The 23,156-nt window shown below is 44.6% G+C and overlaps 1 protein-coding gene across 19 annotated transcripts in view; it reads right to left on the bottom strand.

Annotated features, from left to right (window-relative positions):
- Positions 1 to 317: 317 nt before the first annotated feature.
- The window catches only part of SNAP47 (synaptosome associated protein 47), a 28,831-nt gene continuing 5,992 nt past the window's right edge, over positions 318 to 23,156 (bottom strand). For 17 of the 19 annotated variants that reach the window (XM_080583401.1, XM_080583402.1, XM_080583412.1 and 14 more), the window contains 4 exons: positions 21,652 to 22,207; positions 16,669 to 17,153; positions 13,035 to 13,165; positions 318 to 2,935 (listed from right to left, as the gene is read on the bottom strand). In XM_080583401.1, coding sequence (XP_080439527.1) covers positions 2,789 to 2,935; positions 13,035 to 13,165; positions 16,669 to 17,153; positions 21,652 to 22,148 — 1,260 coding nt within the window. In that variant the 5' untranslated portion in view covers positions 22,149 to 22,207 and the 3' untranslated portion in view covers positions 318 to 2,788. Of the gene's footprint in view, positions 2,936 to 8,939; positions 9,832 to 13,034; positions 13,166 to 16,668; positions 17,154 to 21,651; positions 22,208 to 23,156 lie in introns of those variants that run through there. The other 2 variants (XM_080583405.1, XM_080583404.1) reach the window with 1 other exon arrangement.

The following is a 23,156-nucleotide window of genomic DNA, read 5'->3' as shown; positions in this document are numbered from 1 at the left end:
ACATACCCAAGCAGTTCCCAGCCCACTAAGAGCTGGAGCAGCTCCTGGGCACCAGTCCCCCGGACAGAGCACCAACCACCACCTGCATCGTGCCCATGTTCACCCAATTCATTGTCTGCTGATGGCTGATAAATACATTGATAATATTCCCCCAGTTAATATTTTGCATTTTATTTTGCTTTTTAATAAAAAGAAAACATCCTATCCTAAAATACAATCCTGTGTGAAGTTTTACAGAGTTCTGTTCCGTGGTATGAGAACAGAGAGGACAGAGCATTTGTCATCACTTCTCAGCCAAATGAATGCAAGAGAGAAGATCACTATTACAAGGTATTTAATAAGAAACTACAGAATGGAAGTCCTCCAGACATGTGAAATTCAGCTAGGCAGTACAGCTCTAGAATGGGTCGCTTCTTACAAACCACGTTACAACTTTGTTTTAGCACGGACACAGACTAACACAAACTACAGGTACTGAATCAGATGCAACAGCTAGAGTTAGAAACTACAACAATAAAAACATGGCACAAAGAATGCTACACTCAACGATGTGCAATTAGTATTTACTTTTGGCAGTCCTGATCTGGACTAATTCAGTGTAGAGCTCCATTCCCAGTCAGCACCAGGTTCAATTAACACATATTTTGTGAAAAGCATGTTTGTAACTTCATGATATAGCTATGTAAACATATGCTCCTTTCACAGTAAAACAACAGTGATTTGGGTATCAGAAACAAACAAGGAAGAGAACCCCAGACAGTATTTTATTTCACAGTACATAGTGTATGTGTATATATTCACCATATTCAGCAAATAAGTAAAGTGCATGCCAGTAACAACTTGGACTGAAAATGAAGGACTTGCAGTGCAGAAGTACAATTTCCTCGAGTACTAACAAACTAATTTGAAGTAATACAAAGCAAGGTAGAGTAAGGTCTTGAAAACAACACATTGTGATCTACCATATATTTCTTTAAAAGGTAGGCTGAGTTACTCTTAAATAGGAAAATTTCACATCAGCTATCAGTGAACAGACAGTTCAAAGCTTCACGAGTTAAAAATACTGCACCAACAAGGTTGTGGGTTGTATTTGAAAGCAATACAAGATTTTTTTTTAATACAAAACCGTTAAAAAAAAAGATTACAACAGCTACTTTGAACAAAATAGCTGGTCAACAGTAAGACTTGATGAAATGTGCAGTGAACAGCAAGTCTGCCTTTTGGACTAGATGACCCTAGAGGTCTTTTCCGACCTAAATGATTCTATGATTCTATGGTATGGATTACCTAGAATCCCTCCTACCTTGTGTCTGCTAAGTTAGGAGGGGAAAAGGTCTCCACTGTCCTGTAGTCTCAATGGAGCTAACTGTAAACAAAACCTGTTAGAGAACAATTGGCAATATTCCTTTTGATTTTAAATATACAGGGCTACAAGAAGTCTTGAAATGTTTCATCACCAGTTAGTGCAAAGAAATAATAACCACAAGACAGGCAGATGTCCTACAACTGCAAAATGACACAGATGTCTACAGCTCCAGCCACAGGCCCCTAAACCTATGAACCTGAAGTAGATGCACAAAAACCAGATGATGCTCCCCACAACACATGAAGTTCCCATGCAGAGAGTCAAACATCTGGGAGATCCCTGGAAAATGAAGGTACTGAGAAGCAAAGGTACAAGAGACCTTCCACCAGCCCAGCTCCCACCAGGTAGTTTGGCACCACGCTAAACAAACACTGTGCTCATGAGGACAATGCATCCGTCAGGCTACTGCCAAAAATATAAAACCATGGTGTGCAAGTGAGAGGTGCACACAGTGCACTCACTCCAAGAGATGTACCGAATAAATTCATCCATGAAGAAAATTACTTCCTTCACTCCAGAATCAATTCTTTCCCTAACTGTGTGGGGAAGGGAACAGGGGAAGAATAAAAACAAATAAAAAGGTGCAGATGATCATCAAAGATCAGGAATCCCTTTTTGGGGACGCTTATTTTTTATAAGTGACTTCAGTTCGCAAAACATTTATCCAATGAAGGAAAAAAAATGAGAACTGTACCTTAAGATGACGTCTTTACCAATACATGGACATTAACTAAACTTTATCTGCTGATTTCCCAGGACACGGCACAACAGACAGCTGTGGCCACTAAGCCTTCACTATTCTTATAAAATTTCTGGGTACACTAAAAACTTGATCAAAACCTATTAAAACTACTTGTTCCGTGAACACAAGGTTTTATCACCATCATTTACTCACCTCAGCATTAACTTGCAAAAAAAAAAAAAAAAGCCTCAATGACTTGCAGTTGGACATCTGGCCCTTAGTTCAGCTATTAACTATTTTCAAGAAAGACCTTGAGAGAGAATTAATAGAATTAATAGGCTGTAATCACCTAAAGTAGTCTCATATGCAGTTCATTTCACTTCTTTGTTGCATTAAAAAAAAATAATTAAAAAGCAACAACATAAAAAAAACAGCATAAAAGTTCATTTTGATGAAATCGCATCCCCTCGTATTTACAGATTTTCTGTAGTAAAGAACCCACTATCATTGTATCACCGCGATTAAAAGGCTTGGCCTTTTTAATCCTAGAGCAGCCATCAAACATCATCCGAGTCTGGAAACATTTTCAGAACTATCAGAAACTCGACATCAACAGGATTGTATTCCAGACAATATTGCAAACAGCTCCCACACAAAGTCTGTAAAGAAACAGTCTTTAAAAACACAATTCCCTGCTCCCCTCTTCCTCGTGGTACCGTCCCCGCCGGCTCCTGGGGGCGCTACGTTAGTTTCTTCATCCTGCGGTTCTGCTTGTCGATATTCAGCGTCGCACGGTCCACAGAGGTAGTGATGGAATCGAGAGCTTCATCCTGCCTCTCCAGCTCTGCTTCTGTCTCCAAGGCGAGGCTCTTCAGCTTCTGCAGTATCTGTTGGGAGAAAAGGCCGAGAGCTTTGAGCGAACGACCAGCCAGTTCTTTGAGAAGTGTAATAGACAAAGGGCGATCGGTTATTTCATAGCTCTAAAGGACAAAATAATTTGAAGTCATGCCCTGAAGCATTCTGGAGGCATCCCAGATAAAAAGACAGAGTTCTTGTTCTGTTAAGCTGGAGTGCGATGTGTAACAATGCACTGAAGACCAGAAGACTCAAACCTGAAAAGTTTTTTTTTTATGGCAAAATCAGAAGCAAAAATCAGCGTAAAGGTCAGCTTTCTGGCTGTTCTGTTACTATCTCCGTGGCAGGTTTGCATCTAAAGCCGGAGCTTGTCCTAAGATGCTGCACACCCTGGGGGCTGGCGTGGACAGAGAGCACAGCTGCTGCAATGTCAGAAATGAATCACACAGCGAAAGGTGCAGCAAGATTAGGCAGAAATCAGGTAAAAGGACGTGAAAATTTGCTTAACTACAGGGAAGTAGTAAAGTAGTACTACTACCACAACAGTACATAAGGGAAAAAGTGAGACAGGCAACCAAGCAAGTCATTTTCAAGGTACGAGCGCGTGGTCCTGTATGAATGGATGTCAAGGGGGACAAATTAGCTCTGGCTGTACCCAAAATCATAGAACAGTTTGGGTTGGAAGGGACCTTTGAAGTCCAACCTCCCACCAGCCCAGGCTGCCCCCAGCCCCATCCAGCCTGCCCTTGGGCACTGCCAGGGATGGGGCACACATAGCTCCTCAGGGCAGCCAGGGCCTCACCACTCTTAAAGTAAAGAATTTCTTCCTTATATCTAATCTAAATCTACCCTCTTTTAGTTTAAAGCTGTTACCTCTTTTCCTATCACTGCATGTCCCTGTAAAAAGTCCCCCTCCAGCTTCCAGGTATTGGAAGGCCTCTATAAAGTCTCCCCAACGTCTTCTCCAGGCTCAACCCCAGCTCCCTCAGCCCTTCTCTCCAGAAGAGGTGCTCCAGCCTCTGAGCATCCTCTTGGTCTCCTCTGGACCCACTCCCACAGGTCCCTTTCCTTCTTGTGCGGGGAGCCCCAAGCTGGATGCAGCACCCGACTTGGGGTCTCACAAGGGCCTAACAGAAGGGAATCACCACCCCCAGCCTGCTAGCTGCACTTCTTTTGATGAAGCCCAGGATACGATTGGCTTTCTGGGCTGCAAATGTGCTCTGCAAGCTCACAGCCAATCTTTCATCCACCAGCACTCCCAAGTCCCTCTCTGCAGGGCTGCTCCCAATCCATTCATCCCCCTACGTACTGATGTTTGGGATCGCCCTGACCCAGGTGCGACCATCCATCCAAATCCTTATCCACTGAACGGTCAAAGACCATGGTCAAGACAAAGATGTTTCAGACCATGTCAAAGGCCTCACAGAAGTCCAGGTAGATGGTATCAGTTGCTTCTCCCTTGTCTGCTGATGTAGTCACTCCATCACAGAATTGGTCAGGCAGGATTTGCCCTCGGTGACGCCGTGCTGGCTGTCTCCAGTCACCTCCTTGTCTTCCATATGCTTTAATACTGCTCCCAGGAGGATCTTTTCCATGGTCTTCCCAGGCACAGAGGTGAGGTTTACCGGTCTGTAGTTCCCCAGGTGCTCCCTTCTACCTTTTTTAAAACTGAGAGTGATGTTTCCCTTTTCCCAGTCACCGAGGACTTCACCTGACTGCCAGGACTTTTCAAATAGGATGGAGAGAGGCTTGGCAATTACATGAGGGAGCTCCCTCGGGACCCTGGGATGCACGGCATCAGGCCCCACAGACTGATGTACGTTCAAAAAAGAGACTGACAAACACCAGACGCACCTGCTACAACTCTGCTGCAGCATTATACAACAACCAGTTTACACTACACTTAGCAAATTACTACACTTAGCAAATTACTATTCATATGTGGGACTGTATGTAGACACCCAGAGTTACTCCCTAACTGCTAGCAGGCCTTGGTCTGAACAGGGCAGAAGCCTCCAAAGTGAAAGGAGAGAGCCAAGCTGATGCATTCTTAAGGGCAGAAGACATCCGTAGCCACCCTACACTGACTTATTGGACCTACTCAACTTTAATTCTCATCAGTTCGCACAACTGATTCCAACAGCAGAGATACAAACAACACAAAATAATTCATCTTAATTTCTTACCCTGTAACATTGGCTCCTTTTAGCAGCAATCTAAGGCATGAGTTATATTGCTGCCTTTTCTTCCCTCTTGTGGCTACTCCCTTAACAATCCTGGTAGCACGAACTGAGAGCACCTGCTAGGCAGGCAAGCCTCTGCTGCCTTCCTTCAAATGTATCAGGGGGAGATTTGGAAAGCAGAGCTACATCACATCATACCAGCTGGAAATGCAGCCTCGCAGTTCCTTCAGATCATAAAGGGGCTGTCTCTGCTGTCACTGCTGGCCTACACGATCTGCTTCCCTTAGCATCCACCGGGTGGACCCCCCTGCCTGGTCAACGTGAGCAGTTCATCCCATCAATTGCAGTAATAATCTCAATTATTACTTAATTATCAACAAATTCTCCCAGCACCAGCAGTCTACAACACCAGCTGCTGTGGTACTTAAGCATCTATGTAACAACACTTAAGATACCAGAACTACAGGCTGTGGAGTTCACAGAAATCTGGGGCTTTTGCTAAAATACGGCAAAGAAATTGTCCTCCACACACCCGTTTATTTATTTAATTTTTGCATAACAAGTGGCAAACTGTTTTCTTGGTTTTCATAGAATCATAGAACATTTTTTTCTTCTACAATATAGATCAGCCCCCAGGAAGCTGCTACGAAACAGCAGCAGCCCCATTTCCACGCGTGGGGCTGAATTCCACTGCAACCCCACCACTTGCAGCTAGGTCAGAGAAAAGCAGCGAGGAGCATTGTATCTAACCAGAACGGCAGGGGAATTTTATGCAGACAGAATTCTTTGACTGGAGCTGGACGTCAGCCACAGTAGTGAGATTTATCTCGTAAAATATCTCTCGGCTCCTTCCATAAATCACAAGTGGCCAGAAATACGGCTGTGTGAATAACTGCTTTTGCAATTTGGCTGCCAAAGCAGAAACACAAAGCAAACCATGGATCAAGCCTAATCTACCTATTTCTGTTCTTACCAAAACTACAAGTGAAGAAAACACTGTTTCTGTCCCAAATGAAACACTTTGGGTTCTTTCGCTGTAACGGTGAAACTTGTTGCTGAAGTGTTACTTGTCACTGAATTCCCCGAACTGGAGGTAACAGATGCGTGTGGGATACGCACCAAAAAGAAAAACGACGTGATCAGATCCATCCTGTGTGCGAGCCAGGAAACGGGGCTGAGATAAGGTCCTGCCTCTCCTGAGGAAGTACGTTTACTGCTTGGAATTGGGAAGAGCTCTAAGTCCTTCCCTCAAGCTGCTTCTGCAAGCATATATATATAAATACATAAAGTGCTACATGGAATGAATCCTACCAAGCAACACGGCCAGCAGCCTTGCTTTCACAGTGTCACAGTATAACTGAGAATGGAAGAGCTCTGAGGTCCTCCTGGTCCACTTCCCTGACTTAGGGCAGAGCCAGCTCCGATGCCCAGCCCACAGAAAGGAGTACAGGTTGCAATCTCCACTCCAAAAAAAAATTTTACATCACTGTGCTGCTTTAAAAAAGGAGAGATTTTGCTCCTTCAGCATACCCCGCAATATTTGCAGTGGAAGGTTCAGCTGTCCCAAGCAACGTCCTCACCCACACCACCTTATTTTGCGAAACCTGTTGAGCGCAGAAGATAAGCGGGGTTACGTGCTGTGCGTGTAACTTCCTCCGAGACCCCTACGCGGCAAGGGGAGGCTGCCGCAACAGGGTGCAGGAAGGGACACTGCCCCTTCCCACCTCTCCAAGAGGCACTCCATTCATTTCTAAGTCAACGTTGTGCCAAAAATGGCCCAGGTTTGCCATGAAAAACAGTTTCTTTTTAGTTGCAAACCAGATTTCATAGGCTTCGCGTTCCTTAGAGCAGACTTCGCATTGAAAATACAGAAAAAGACACAATTGTTGAGAACAGAAAAGGGAACAGGTAAGGTGCTTTTCCAGCAGAGCCCACAGAGCTTGCTGGGAAGAGTTACTGGAATCTGAAACATGGCCAAAGCTGGTCACTGTTCTTGCAAGGCAAAATGATGGCAAGATGTCCAGTTATCACTGCTCCAGTCCTGCCAGCTGCTCAGAGCCGCAGCACCTTCCATGCCAGCCTGCACTTTGGACCGTGAACCAAGACACAAAAACTCCGTGTGAAGCCCTTTATCTGTTACACAGAGCTAAAGAGCAGGCACGAGCCCATCAAAGATGCATTTCAAAGGCACATTTTGTCACGCACTGGTCAACCTCACGTTGGGACAGCCTGGGATTTATGCCACCAGATTATAATTTGGAAAGTCTGACTTCGTGCCCTGGCTATGCCCAAGATTTTCTGAGCCACTTCAGGCAAGTTCCTGAATATTCCCCAGCTTCTTCCCATTTAAAGCTCTGCACTTGTGTTCCTTGTCTCTTCAGGATGTTTAAAAATAAGGCTGCAAAACAGAAATGTGTCTTGTGTCAAACGTTCAACCACAGCAGACTTAGGCTTGCTGGGACAATGAGGAAGTTCCCCCTCCTTTGGCTGAAGTAGGATCTGAGGTGCCCAGCTCAGCTGGAAACAAGTGCTGTGCAGACACAGCTGGAACGACAGCAGAGGACCTCAAGTCCCATGAACCTCCTCAGTACTTAACCCTATTACTTTACCAGCTCACCAGATCACCTGAAGACCTAGACCCACAGCATCAGGCACAGACTGACAATGAGATTGTACCCCAGAGGTCTTACAACGGAGACCTGAGCTTGGTTCGGGTCCTGAGATGTCATCATAATAATGTAATTTTTAATCTAAAGCTTGTGAAATATGATCTAGCACCTCCATATATTGAGTATCCAGTGGTAAAAATAAAACACGGAAAGTGTCAGAGTGCAGAAAATACTGCCAGTTGTACTTTGAACTCCCTGAAATCCTCAATTAATTTGCTTCACTTTGCCTGTGCAACAGAGGTGAGGTCTGAACGCTAGAGCAGAGCACATGTAACCAGAAAGGGCTCGTGGATGCAGCCCCCCAGGCCAAATTCACCTGTAATTAGGAAACAACGAACTGTCCTTTGCAGTATTCTGAACTGTGGTGCAAACAGGCTCTGATGGTGATGATTTAATGCCATGCTTCACCCCGGTGCTGAACATATTTCAGGACAGCGAGAAGGGGAGACAATACCTAGGAAATCCCAACTCCCAGGATAAGCTCAAACCCACATTAGGGACTGAGCGATCAGCACCAAAACAACAAAAGGGCCATCCACATCCTCTCCTGCTGCATCTGTAGACAGGCTGTGGGCCAGCAGGGAGCAGCACCACCTTACACCACCAGAGCATAAGCCTCTAGAGGAGATTTGGTAAAGTTAATGTCACAAGCGTAACTTACTTTAACAAAAATGTAAGGATTTGTACTGCTTTAACACTCTGGTTTGGGTAGCTTCCGACTGCTGCCATCAGTGCTTGCCTGTAGCTCTGCAAAGCTTACACATTTTTTTCTGCCTGGTCGAGGGCTGCATTTGGTGCGTGAATAACCAAGCTCTGCACCTGCCACAGCACAAGTGCTTCTGACTGCTCTAGGAAAGGGGGCTCTCTTGTAGCACAAAACTGAGAACAGCAAATGCTGGAATGGGCAAGCCTGCCAGGATAAGGGGTCTCTTCTCTCTGAAGGGCACAATGGTAGATATTTTACAGTACTAGCTCTTAGAGAAGCATGGAAGGGTCACTACTTCCTCATTTATGCTTCCTCACCTGCTTTTCCCATTATTTCTTCTTGATCCATAATTTTAAACAGAATAGTTTTCTTCCAAATCTGATTTTTATCTACTTTCTCTGTTAGCACCAAGCACTGATGGTGGCACTAGCACACCACCAGCCTTGTCTGGAAAAAAAAATGCCCAAAAGCAGCTGTGACAGTTTCCCAGGCTTTATTACCACCATTTATTTCGCTATCACGAAATATTTAAGTTACACACAAGCAAATACAAAGCATGAGCTGTGAGGACCTCAGTTCTCTCCCCAGATTGTGCCTTCAGAAAACAAAATCCAGGGCATGATCATTACACGTCTGTTAAGATCAGCCGCCTGGTGCTTGCTATTGGCCGTGGAACAAGGCCATGCTATGAGCAAATTTGGTATTTAGCACTTGGAGCAAACGGTTCCTCAACAAAACGCTTTTTCTCTGACCTAACGGTTGTGATTTCCTGAGATGATGGCACGATAAAAGGGTAAATAAACACTGAAGAGGCTCCGAATGTAGCAAGAGATGGAAATGGAACCTTCTAGACCTGAGGCGACATCAAGGAAGCACCAGGATGTGTTTTTCCCCCCAGATGTTCTGGAATTAACGACTTTAACGCTATCTCTGTCCTCATGGCATGTGTGATGTGCAGACACAGTAAATATCAGGGCAACAGCTCTTTGGCAGGAACCCGTGAGGAAATTAGAAAGCACTGGTTTGGCAAAACAATTTCAAATCTAGCGAGCAGAACTACTCCCCCTCCTCGACCACAGCCCTTAAGCTAATATTATCCCATCCCCTCCCACACCCAGTGCCATTATGTCAGCCGCAGCGAGGCGGTAGGCAGAGGCTCAGCCAGAGACCACAGGAACTCCATAGGCTTCTTCCTCCACCTCTATAGCACAGCTAGGAATGGAGTTTGTGGCAGCGTGAGCTCTGCTTTTAACAGAAACACCCCCTTCACCGTGTCCTGGCGATGTCTTTTACTCAGGCACGAAGTCACAACTGCAGGCTGTTCAGAGCTTCCAGCTTTAACTGAAGGAATTTGGTGTCATTCACAATTCCTGTTGCAAAACAACTATTATTATCATCACAGCAAGTACTTTTCTTTTAAAGGAGAGAAGAGAGAAGTCAACAGTTCATCTGCTCATCACAAACTCCTCTCCTCCAGCTTACAAGTTCTACTTGTCTTATAAGAAGCAATGAGGGGAACAGAGCAGAGCTTTGGGGGTTTTGTGATTTTGTTTTGGTTGTTGGGTGGGTTTTGTTTTTCTTTTTTTTTTTAAGCAAATGTTCACATTACTGACAATTGGGGAATAAAAGGTCATAAACTCTCCTCGAGAAACAAAACTGCTCAGAAAAGCACCGTTTGCAGTCAAACACAAGGACTTCCAGCAGCCTTAGTTCATTCACAAGGAGTGATGCCACAAAGTGTCATGGTTTTCAGTGCATGTTAATGCTTTGCATTTATAATATTTCCCCCATTTGATCTCTAAATGCTTTCCATAAGTGATTAACCATCATCTTGCTCATACTCAGTAGAGGAACGGAGCTGGAAGCAGCTGCAACAAAGACAAGCCCCTGCTGCAGGCTCAGATGACCATGCATCCTATTCATTGATGAGCCACATTTTTTTGGGGGGAGAAAAAGGGTCTAAGCAGCACGCTACACCTCAGCAAGGAGCACCCTATAACCTAAGTCACAACTGACTTTGTAGGGCCACGCAGCTGGAAACAAGCCAAAGCTCCCATTTCCATGCCCTGCTTTCCTGATGGACTTCACCTGCTTCCAGCTACAACCAGACTTGGCATGGCAAATATAACCTTCGATAAAGCCTTGATATAAACTTAGATAACCATTAAATGTCTTGCTCGGATGTAGTTTCAGGACCTCTGTCTCCCTGATTGCAGGAGGTTCAACAGAAAGGCTTTGTGGTATTTATTTACCATGATGCTGCCCCTGACCCTCACTAGGAGACATCCCCAGCCTTCACACCTTTCAAATCCACATTTACCAGCGGGCACCCAGCCCTTCGATCCTGTGTCTCTTCTCTTCTACATCCTTCCACTTCTCTTCTAAGCCTCCCCACAGAGTTATTTGACTCTGCTTTGAGCTCCAAAGCACTGAGAAAAAGCAGCGTTCGGAGAACTCCTGGGAACAGCTAGGGAGAAACGCCAGGCTGTACCAGTTGAGAGGCTTCGCTCCCCGTTCACATCACTTGTTGGAGGATGCTGAGCTCCCCTGTCCTACGTTTCCTCTGATTCTCTACTCACAGCCAACCGCTTTGATAATATCAAGAACTGACCACGGCTGTTTGCTGTTCAGCTGTTCCGAACTGGCTCCGGGGAAGCAATTCCTAGAAAGCCTTTTTTTGTTGTTATTATTATAAGATACAACAAACTGTGGCTCTTCAAGGGTATCACGCTACCAATAACCCTTAATGCAGTATTCAGCTTTTTTGGGTCTGGCTGCAAATCAAGATTTATAGTGGTGAAAAGCTGACATTTAAGCGAGGAACAACTAGCCTTTCTGAATACCTAATAGCTGTGCAAAGCAACGTATGCACGAATAACAGATTGCTGATATTTCTACAACTATGATTAAAAAATACTCTCCCTCAAGATCCTCCAAAAGGTCAACTCTGCTTCAGAAAGTGCTGATTTTTTTGATAAAATGACAGATCTTGGTGATAAGCTCTTTAACTGCTCTCCCTTCTCATCTTTTAAAGTGTTAAAAGCCCATTCTGATTTTGAAAAGGTGCAAATTAGATATTTCACTCAAAAGACCTTGCTTCCTTAACCAAAACATAACCAAATTTCAGTCTAAAAGGGTACATTTATATGGTGATTTCTAGTAAGGAAAAGAAACAGCAGTTTAAGACATATTAGTGCATGTACTTTAAAATTATTAATGACTGCAATGATGATTAAAAAGGTCTGATTCTAAGGGAACAGGTGCTCAGTAATTACTGGAAAAAAATCAGGCCAACTCATAGGCTGTCAATTTGGCATTCAGACCCTCTCCCCACCCTTCCCAACCCAGAAGTTTACCCCAAATCATTAACTGGTTTAAAAAATTCTTGGCTTGGTGTGGTATAAATAAATACCAGAATTGTCTCTTGGGCTCTAGTCAATCCTGAAGTGTTTTGTTTTAAGTAACACTGGCCATCTAACACTGCTTCTAGTCCACCATCCAGCACTGAGAATTTCTTCAGAAATCCCATTTTTCTTAAGTTAAACCCTCACTTACCCAGCTATATTTTGGGTTACTGTTCGTAAATATACTTTTCGTGCAAGGAGTTTTATTTTTGAGTCACTTAATTCACTGCTATGTGCTTGTGACTCTCAAATGCACTCAGCTGACAACGTGCTGTAGTCTAATTCCCAACTACAACATAAAAGAAGGGGTCTGGAAAGCTGCAGGCTTGGCTAAGAGGCAACAGACTTCGCAAAAACTTCACGTGATGCTATGACCAAACTACAGATGGAACATAAACGAGAATTAGATGTTAAGGAAAAAAAATAATTAAGGATAAAGTTTAACCTTCAACCAATCCTGATGTGTCTATGATCACAAGTAAACCTGCTGTAACCAAAAACCTACCAACACCACGTTCCTTTGCTTTTACAGTTCATGTTTCAAATCAAGCATGTCCTACAAAGAGGAATTCCACACAAAACAGGTTCTGAACATCAGTTAACGAAAGAAATTCCTTCAAGAGCCACTTAGAGGCACGATATCAGACTGGATTACTTTAAAACAGATTCTAGCAGAAGCTCCAACCTATTTCCCCTTCTCTACCCTGCTGGGCTGCACACTTGTTTCTTAACTACACGTTCTCTCTGGGCATTTATAAAACACTGCTCAGGCTTGTGGGTGTTTCTGAAACAGAACTGCTGTTTCTTACTAAAAGGAGTAAAATAGCATAGGAGAAACACAGAAAAAGATAAAAAATGATCTAATTGTTAAGCTTCTTACTCTCCAGATAAAGCAGGTTAAATGTAAGGATTTCCCTTGGATTACAGCCCTATCATCTAATATATTTTGCTGATAATCCCCAATTTGTCCAAAATAGTTAAAAACGAATGGAAAGTTATCAGTGTGTTTTAACCAAATGCTTGATGGACGTTTTTTCTTTTAATTTTAGCAAGAGATGTGTGTTTGTTTTTCAAGGACAACGACTACATTTCTGATGAAGTAAGAACACGCACGTCAGCAAGGACAAGGAGGGAGAGAAACAACTCTTATGGAAGTTCTCAGCTTATACCTGTTTAAGCTCTTTCGCCTCTTCCTGGGAAACCTTCTCTTGTTTCTGCAGCTGAACCTGGTCGTTGTCCGTCCCTTCTCTGCCTCCCGCCGGCGAGCTGGGCTGCACCACTCCTCCCAGGAGTCCCGTGGCTGCAAGAGAAATTCCCGTGGTCAAAGACTGCCATCTCCTGTAGCAGCGGGGAGGAGTGCTGGGATCCAGCAGGCTGACCTGTGCTTTGCTCCACAGCAGTTTGCTAGAGGACAAACGCTCGCAGAAAAGCCAGGTTCAACCTCGAAACTCTTCTAGAAAAGGGTTTGAGCCGTTTTGTACGGTGCCAAACTGGAGGTGACCACACTGCTGAGACACCCTTAAAGGCAGCACCTGGGGAACGGGCTCATGGGGGGCTGTGGGCACACATCTGCACAGACAGCGGGCAGCAAAGTCCTCCCAGCCAGATAAACAAGGAATCTCCCCCGATACTGCTTCTTCCCTTTAATCTTTTTTAATTGAAGACCTTAAAAGTGATGTATCACAGACAGAGCTCAAGAATCTAGTCGGTGAACCGTGGAAACAGAAGGGTGACGCTGACACTACCCCAGCCGAGCGCAATCCCTGGCGTACGTAACATGTCCCCTGCTCTTTATTTAAAGCAGCAGCTCTTATTGCAGTATCTGATACTACCTTGCTGCGAGGCAAGGTTGTTATTTCTGCTGCAGCTGGGTCCTAAAAACCCGAGACACGCGTCTCAGCTCCTAGAGGCGCTGCAAACCTCCCCGAAGCGCTCCCACTTAAAGGGAAGGAAGGAGGCAAACACTACCACTGCCGCCTGCCAGCAGCCAGGGCAGGACACCAATGGCAGCTCCTGGGGACAGAAAAGCAGCTCTTGGGGACAGAAAAGCACATCAGAGGCCAGAGCTCATCGCCACGTCAAAGGGCTGGTGCCCAGCTGGCTGGCAGCGAACACCCATCCACTCGGGGCAGCGCTGCTTCTCCGTGAAAACGGAGACAAAGCTGAACCCAGAGCAGCAAACCTGAAATCCCTCTTAAGTAGTTACTGAGAACTGGTAATCCCCGGAATTATTCGGTTATCAGGCTGAGAGTCGCTGGACTCAGACACCATCAGGGTTTAAGACAAGCAAGGCATTCACTGTACCAGTGCTACAGTGAAGGGCTGAGAAACAGGCACCGAAAACTGCTGCTTATGGTCAATTCCTGCCGTGGTATCCCTCCAAGGGGGAAGTGGGGAGAGGGTGACAGACCTCCCCATGGCAGCGAACAGCCAGACAAGATTCTTCATGTTTCTTATCAGCCAAGTGTCACCGCACACTAATTGTTTCATTAAAGCCAAGAAATCCATCCGTTTCACCCCCATTCATCTCCCCGAGGACAAGAACAGGAGGGGGACGTAACAAAAGCACACAGAAAGAACGGGGCAGGGGATCTGGCATTTCTCAACAATTTTCTAGTGAAAAAGAAAATTAAATAAGAGGCAGAAACATTTAAGAAGCAATTCTGTTTAATTTTGTTACGCCCAGTTGAACTGCAGGACCCGCTGCCTCCACGGGAAGATGAGAAACGACGAAACCCCTGAACAAAGTGCAGGGAAAAATCTGCAGCCTTGGAAGGGATAAAAAGCTGCGAATACCAGTCTCCAGCTATAGGATTAAGACAGCACTGCCCGAGATCGTTATACTGCTAACACACTGTAGGATTTCTTTGCACGTTTTAATCTAGGGTAGCTGTTATCAGCCGTTATTGGCTCGGAAAGTGCTGGACTTAATCCAGCACAGAAGAGTCTCTGTTACAAAACGAACCTTGCTGCCCTGTCTTCGGTATTTAAACACTCCACGCAGCTTGGTCCAAAAATAAAGAAAGTCAGAAAAGACATGCAAAGCAGCTAAAAATAGTTTGAGATAACCTAGTGCGTATAAAACGCTTTGCAAATTCCCCTTCTATGTGAAATCAAGCCCGAACTCTTAGGAACGACAGAGTTTTGTTGCACTTTTTTTTTATATAAATGTGCAATACACACAACTTGAAGGCAGGACTTGTATAAACAGCCAGGATCCAGATGAGACACTGACAGTCGTGGAAACGTCCACGTCTCTGTGCTGCTGAGAGCAGAGAAGGCTTTGAGCCAGTTTGGTGAGCCAGAGGTAGCTCTGCTGCGAGGACGCATCTGAGAGGCTCTGAATCAACAGGAGCTATCTGACAACACACATTTTGTGTGTGCACAGAGGCATGCCTGCATAAGACACGGCCTTTTCTCCCCCAAAGCTTTTAGCAAAAAGAAAAGTTAGTAAAAAAAAAAAATATCAGTATTTCCACCATGTGAGCAGCCACGGAAAAAAAGAAAAAAGCAGAGGGTAAAAGCCAGTCCTCGACTGCCATCTTGCGACAGCAGGCGGGCAGCGGCAGTCTCCAGGGGAGGAACAAACAAGGGTTTTGGTGGAGCTGCAGAAGTCAGGATTTCCATAGCCTCCAGTTTTCTTTCCTGACATTTCCAAATTAAACAGTCCAAATGCAGGTGGGGGTAGGAGAGCAATATCCTTGAGTCACTGACTCAGATGCAAACAGAGCAGAGCAGCGGGGAAATTAAGCACAGTAGGGCTGTATAACCAATTATTTTATGTAACCAACCCTAAGACCATCAGGAACTGAACGCCAATTTGCTGGAATATGCTGGAATAACTCCGTGCTTAAGAAACCAGCAGGTTGTTTTTCCTCTAAGTTGTTGTGCTGACATTTTAGTGCCAGATGCCCAAAGACTGACTTCCTTCAAAAGTAACAAGCTTTTCCAAGCTATGGCCCTTGAAACTCGACGAGAAGAGAACATTATCCTCCCTCCTGAAATCCAGTTTCAGCTTTGTGCATGCAATTAGCTTCATCTATTGTTTTACTGTATCATTTTTCTACTTTTTTTTTTTTTAACATACTGGGAAGAAATCCATCCACTGATTTCCTCTTTGGTCACTGACAATTAGGGAAAAAAAGGATTCAGGCACGTTAACAGAAATAAATTCCTAACAGACAGCTCTCCAAGTGAATGCAGGTTTGGATTACAAAAATGAACAAAAACCACAGCCCTGCCCAGAATTTTAGAAGCATTAGTAGCTGTAAGGATTTTCATTCTTATTGTTGTGAAGGGCTTTCGGTCCCTGCGGTGTTTTTCAAAACCACTAAACTATGCATTCACCTCATCTGAAATCTAAAAATCTCCTAAATCCAAACACCTGAAGGTCTTGAATAAAAATTCCATTTTTTATTAAGTGAAAATTAACCTGATGTTTATCTCACGTGTTATTTAAAAACTTTCTGAACTTCACGTTTGTTTGAAACTTTCTACACTTAACTCAACAATGGGTTTTATATAAGGGATGCTTCCAACTAAAAACTGCCAAGGGAAAAATAGCAGTGAAGGAGGACTCAGAAGTGTGCAGTCAGATAAGAATAAATTCCTGACGGCCCTTCCCACAGAGTGGTACAGTTCTGTACTGGTGACCACTGGAAAAAGAAGGTCACAGGGTAAAACACAGTCCAGGAGAGGACTCTCCTTACAAACACTGTATCCTACTCCAAGCTCAAAACCCACTCGGAAACTTTGGGAAATGGCATTCCTGCTTATGGATAGCTCATTTTGTCTGTCACATACCTGCTTGCCAAATGGAGGTGCCCAAATCTACCTGAGGAGACTTCCTGGCACCGACAAATCCTAGGGCGTCTTCTAAGAACTGTATCTTCTTGCTGAACTGCATCTCCAAGATGGGGATTGCTTCTGGCATCTTTGCTGACAGGAGCCTGTACGAGGTGTCAGGCTTGCCAATAAACCTCTGACGGACGCTGATTTCATACGGCGTGTGAACTTTGATATCGTCCACGTCCTTTGACTCAAACCGGTGAATGACCTGAGAATTGCAGTCACTGATTTCCAGGCCAGAAGCGAAGAGCGTGAGTTTTCCTGGCTTGACATTTGAGTCTGTTCTGTGGGTGATAATAACTGGAATTCTAATTATGATTCCTTCCTGGTTCTTTGAATCGGAAACTGTGGCAGTTTCCTTTGGCTTGGCTTCCAATGGTGCTTTCCAGAGCTTGCTGCTAAATGGCCACCAAGAAGGAGACTCGAGCTCCGTCAACAACCTAGCGGAGAGAAGTTTAGAAGTTAGAAGGGAGGGAACCCATCAGAAGGTTGTGCTGCCCCACCAGCTCAGAGCAAGTTACCACAGATTAAGCATTTAATAGTGATTCCAGCCCTCCGCTGCTTCTCAATCCTTTACACAGCTCACCAGGATCCAGCCATTTTAAAAACCAGCTTTCCTTCGTTTGCTAACTCGTTGGAAAGCAGTCCCAAAATCTCACCTTTTGGATGCGAGCAATCTGACGTCTCCGTGGGTTTATTCATGCCAATTTACCACCCTTTGTTCTTCAGCTACCATTGCCTTGTGGCTCAGCATTTCTGTACTTGGGCATCGCTACTGCTGCCTTTTTCTGCTCCTCCCTAGCTCAGCCCCATAGGCTGAGGCCACCTCTTGCTTTGCCCTCGTTCCCATTGCTGTTAAAACATGATGAGTGCAAGGTTCATGCTGACATGCCCAGCAGAGGCTGCCCAGAGTCTGCCTCCCCACCAGGGCTGGCTCAACAGCTGCAGGCAAGAAGGACAACGCATGTGGTTTGCATACAGCTAGAAACAAGAGTCAAGGAGCTGCTGGACACGACCCTTCTGTTGTATTTTCTATCCCCAGAGCCTGTTCCCCCTTTTTGGGGTCCTCTCCCCAGGATCAACATCACAGATCTCACCGGGCGTAAGCCTCACACGTAGTCTTTCCACTGAAAACGAAAGGTGGTGGATTTGCTTTGATTTCCCACGCGCTGTGCTGCCTGCTTGTCAGCATCCCCCTCCACATCTGGGCAAATGTTAGAGTCAGCATCTACAACACTCACCTCCTGCCCCTCACCTTCTAACGACACCAACCGTGTGTAACAATGCACTGAATGAAACACTGCCACCTTACTGATGTTACAGAAGATTATTTACCAACATAAAGCCTAGAAAAGCCAGCCTTATCAAACTGAAATACAAAGTATTTTTGCTTCCCTACTATCTTGGAGAGCCAGCTGTATTTAATTTGCTTTAAGTTCGCTCTAGAAAGGTACTGCCTGATAAAATATGCGTCGCAGCAGGGCTGCTCTCAAGATACTTTTCGTAATGATTTATTTTCCAGGAGAGAATCAGAGCAGTTCTGCAGAAGACTCTGCAATTTTAAAATCCTGTTTAATTTGGCTGTAAACACAGTCTAATCTGAAAAAGGAAGCTCTAACCGAACACTTCGTTTACGAGCCATCAAAGCTACGCACCGGCTTCAGAACAGACCTACTTAAAGAAAGCCATCTGCTGGGAAAAGCAGAAAAAGTCACACTGGGAGTAAACCACTGAATTCACAGACAACGGAGGCAGAATGAATTGTTCCAAGAGCACACTCCCAGCTACAGCCGGACCTCAGATATTTAGGAGACAGCACACGAGATGAGTAATGGGTCTGGGAGCCTCTGCTGCCCTCTGACACTGCCGTGACACTCCTTTAAAAGAAAAAAAAAAAAGACAACCCAAACGAGACATAACCAAGTTCTACAATAACAGATTCTGAATGGACAACAGTATCACAGATTTAGGGCTGAAACCTGAAATTATAAGGTTCAACTTAAGTTCAGCATAGCGAAGAACTGCAAAAAAACTCAAAGCTATGCTAGCACACAGCATCTTCCAAATTAAGAGCCACGCTTCAACTCACCTGTTGTACATAAACAGCAACAACTGACCTGGTATCACTCCCACAAAGTGGGTTTTCTGTCCTCCTGGCATACAAAAGAGTTACAACAAGGCACTTCAGGGCAACGACAGCTTATGCCTGTGTCTTAACGTGTGAAAAGTCATTAAATCCCTAACACAGTATGCGTTCACTTCATCACGAAAAGCATGTGCCTTCACTTACTGAAAAGCAGCTGCAGTGTGACAAACCTAAAGCTCTGTTTACACTGTGGTAGCTTATTCCTGATAGGTTTTTAGCCTTCATTTTTAAACACTTTCTCCCTTCACCCTCCCCTCTTTCCCAAGGGGCTGACATCCTGGCTGTGCAACGTCTGATTTACAGTCAAGATTTTTCGGTTGTGCAGCCCTAACAAAAGCTCCAGCCAAGTTCTCTGCCCTTCCACGGAGGAGTCACCCCTCTGTATCAACAAACTATACCATCAGTCCTCATATACAAATGCAAGTTTGCAACCAGAGCACCTTGTCCTCGAATAGTAATATATCTAAATGGAGCCAGTAAATCTGATTTTTTGTTTATTTTTGGGTTTTGAACATCTGCTAGCATGTCAGACTCAGCCCTGCTTATCTGCACACGGTTCCACTGAAAGCAGCTGTATATACCCAGGCATACACAAGAACAAAATTTAATAATCTAAAAAAGCCCACACGTACAGGCAAGATAAAGTTAATCAAAAACTTTTAAACATATGAAAACAGATAGAGGAGCCTGGTTCTTTTTAGAAGAGACACCACCACCACACTGCTGTCGCTCACGACCTTGGATTAACACACCGAAGTCCGGTCCCTTTGCTCACCAGTCTGCCTGCACAAGATCTGCTGCACACGCCAAATGGTCCTGAATTATATTTTCCCTGTAGTTATTTCTCAGCAAGTTTCTAAAGTAAGCAAGAATTGGAGACACAAGAGACATCAGCGTATTTACCTATGTTAATAGCCTGAATTAACCAACATGTAACAACGAAGTGGGCTTTGTCAGTGCTCCTCTCCATCTTCTACGTCGTTAGGAAAAAAACTCCGTACACAAACTGTGTTAGAAACAAGAGCTAGAACTCCCTAAAAAGCATACTGCAAGCAAAACAGTTTGCCTAGTGGCTGTGTTTCAGCCTGTGAGCAAACTGGCTAAGCTCTGCACGCTACAGATAAAATAGAATCTCAGCTAGCATTTGGTCAAGGTCTTTATTTTTTCATTTTTAAATCAAAGCATCTAGCTCTTCAGATCCGTAAGGTCAGATAATACCTCTCAGTGCATCCTAACCCCAAACAAAACCCTCTTCCAGAAACAATGCGCAGATATTTATTTTCCTGCTCTTTGTTTATTGCTGCAGAACTTTAAAAGCTACTGCTGAAGCTTTCTGTTATCTTGGCTTTTCATCAAAGGGCACGGAGAACATCACCACAATCACTGTGAAATCCACTTTCTTTTAGACATGATAGCCTTCTAAAAACAGATGCTTCTTCCAAGAACAACTAGTTTGAGCTTTATTGCGTTTGTTTCCTTCTGCAGGTGTCAGAGCTTCCACTCGTAGCTACCTATCTTCAAATGTAACACTACTACTCTCAACCTGGCTGTTTTGGACTGCTATTGAATCCAATTTGCAACATACAGAATAAAAAGGAGAGTAAATCACTTTGAAAGGGAATCACTAAAGTCAAAATAATACTCTGATTGAGATGCCAACCACTCACTATCCACAATGAGTTCTGCGACAGCTAAAGATACTCATCAAAAACGTTCTCCATACCAACTTCTGTTGCCTAAATGAATCATTTAAGCCAGTGCTCTCAAAAATCAGCCCCTATGTGTCTAATTGAGATGGCCACAAACAGTCTGGTACTGTCTGGCCCTGCCTGACTCTCCAGGTCTCTCATCAGCACACTCTGGAGTTTATTCAGTGTTACAAAGCACAGTCCCTTTGTCCCCTCAAAAACATATTTTTGACCACCTGGACCTAAAGGCAGGAAGCATTCTATGCAGTGTTAAAAGCAGTATGATTTTACAATGCACATAAGAAGCACTGTTTCTCCAGCCGTTTCCCTGGATATATCTGCAGCACAGACCCAATCCTCACTGCTGGGCAGCAAATTCTTGGGAAACGGGCAAATACAAAGCCCTGAACCACACACACTTTGTACGCAAAAAGCAGCCTCAAAAGTTGACTTGTATGAAAAGAAGTAGTTGTAAAAACCTACCTAAAATAAATAATATTTTGGGGATGTCTCCTGATAACTCTAAGAAAGTGTTTCCGAATCAGCAGCCCACCTGCTGCACTCAACATTTCCTTTGAAAAGAGCCAGAAAAGCAGAGCTGTGGTTGTGTTTGCTTGTGGAGCAGCAAAGCAGGCTGGTCCACGACTGGCAAAATGAACCGAACTTTGAATATTTTTCATTTATGCATATTCTAGGACATTGATAAAAATGTGAATTCTAAAACATGTCTTTTAGCAGGCGCATTAATTTGCACCCTTCCCCTAACTATATTTTCTCAAAACTTACAGGATATTCATCTTCTGGGGATCTCTACCAGTTTCTGCCAATTGTAGCTGAAGCTCAGAAGGGCTTGAAAAGTTATCTGAAGGACAGAGGACAGGTACATACACACACAAAAAAAATCCCCAGGGAAGAAAAATGCTATGTTTCTGTATCCATCCCTCCTGTGCAACGAGAACTAGATCCATGGAGACCATCACGGGCTTGAACTTTCACTGCAATTTAACAGTTCAGTTTCCTGAAGATGTCTGTGGATCTCTCATGATTTCTAGGCACAAAATCCCACAACTACTGCTTAGCTCAAAAGATGCTATGGTACCGTACCTGTCTGCTACATCCATATCCCCTTCGATCTTGTTGAGCCCCCTCATGATGTTATCGAACTGCTCGCCCTGGTAATGCAGCACTTTTGCGGTGTCCTCCAGCCGTTTCTGCGATCCCGTCAATAACCCCGTCAGCTCCTTTCCCTTCGTTGTCTGCAAAGCTGCTGCTTCTGCCCCCGCACCTTGGCTCGACAGCAACTGCTCCCTCCAGAAGTGCTCGAGGATGTTGAACACCACATTCCTGCTAGGCTGCAGGGAACTGAACCAGTGCTTGGTGTTCTTCTCCAGGATGGTCAGAGAGCTGAAGATTAAATTTGAAGACTCCTTCTTGATCTCACTGATGCTGGAAAGATGGAAGTTGACCAACAGCTCCCCGGTCTTGTCAGCTGTAAATTTGATCGCGACAGGAGTCAGGGAGAGCCTGCCAGAGACCCATTGTCTGTTGGTGTCCAAGTAGTAGGAACAAGGCCAGCTATGGATATTTATGTCTTCGTTCATCAGCTCGCCGTTCAGAGCCTCCCCCACAAGAGCAACGCTTTCAAAGCCAGAAGGAGAAACTAGAGAGAGAGAAAAAAAAATAAGCAACAATCCTTAACAACAGGCAGTACTTTCACTGTATCCTCCTAGATACGAACACCAGACAGATTTGCAAATACCTGCAGGTGCTTTACAAAATTTGGTTACCATCTGTTTCCCTCAGAAAGACTCACCCTGCCTGACAGGGCTGTCAGTACTGCTGTCCCCTCCACAACAGCGCTGCCTCCCCTTCTTACAACGCTCTCATCACGGTTCAGTACACGATATACAACAGCAGATATACAACAGCACCCACTTCAACTGCCCCTGCGTTAACACATCGGATATTTAACACCTGAGGTGCTCTAAGCATTCCTTGCAGGGCAGGTGCTTTGTAACTAGATTATGGACATGCCTTTGTGTAGAGGAGAACCAACCAAAACCAGGAATACACCAAGTTCTCACTAACTTTTTTCAAGTCTTTCGCTTTCCAATAAAAAGGGGCATGCAATCATGTAAAGAGCTTTCTATTCCCCACCTCATCATCTAAGCAACTGCCCACAGACCAACACGTCCTGAAGGTACCAAAACACAAGGTCACCAGCACGTACCCAAACCACACACATTAAACAACTGCTCCTTTCCCTTCCATATACCGACATCCAGGTATGTAACAAAACCACCCAGGACGTCCATCCTGCGTATTCAACAGCGCAAATTGAACCACAAATCACCACTGACCAGAACTCACGATCATTAAGGAGCAGAAATACCCAGTGATGCTGCTGGGAAAGCCCTGACGGACCCAAAGGGAAGGCAGGATGAAAAAGATGCCATAAAGGTACAGGAAGAGGTGTATGGCTTGCTGGAAGAGGTGTACAAGCACAAAGCATGCTCACCAGCATCTGGGATTCCAACAGAAACACATGGAGCCATCACGTGCCCAAGGCCTGACTTCCTTACCCCAGAACAATCTCAAGTTTGGAAAGG

Source organism: Anser brachyrhynchus, assembly GCF_964034855.1.
Source record: "Anser brachyrhynchus genome assembly, chromosome: 2".
Lineage (NCBI taxonomy): Eukaryota > Metazoa > Chordata > Aves > Anseriformes > Anatidae > Anser > Anser brachyrhynchus.
Note: the sequence above shows the minus strand (reverse complement) of the source record. Positions and strands in the feature narration are given on the sequence as shown.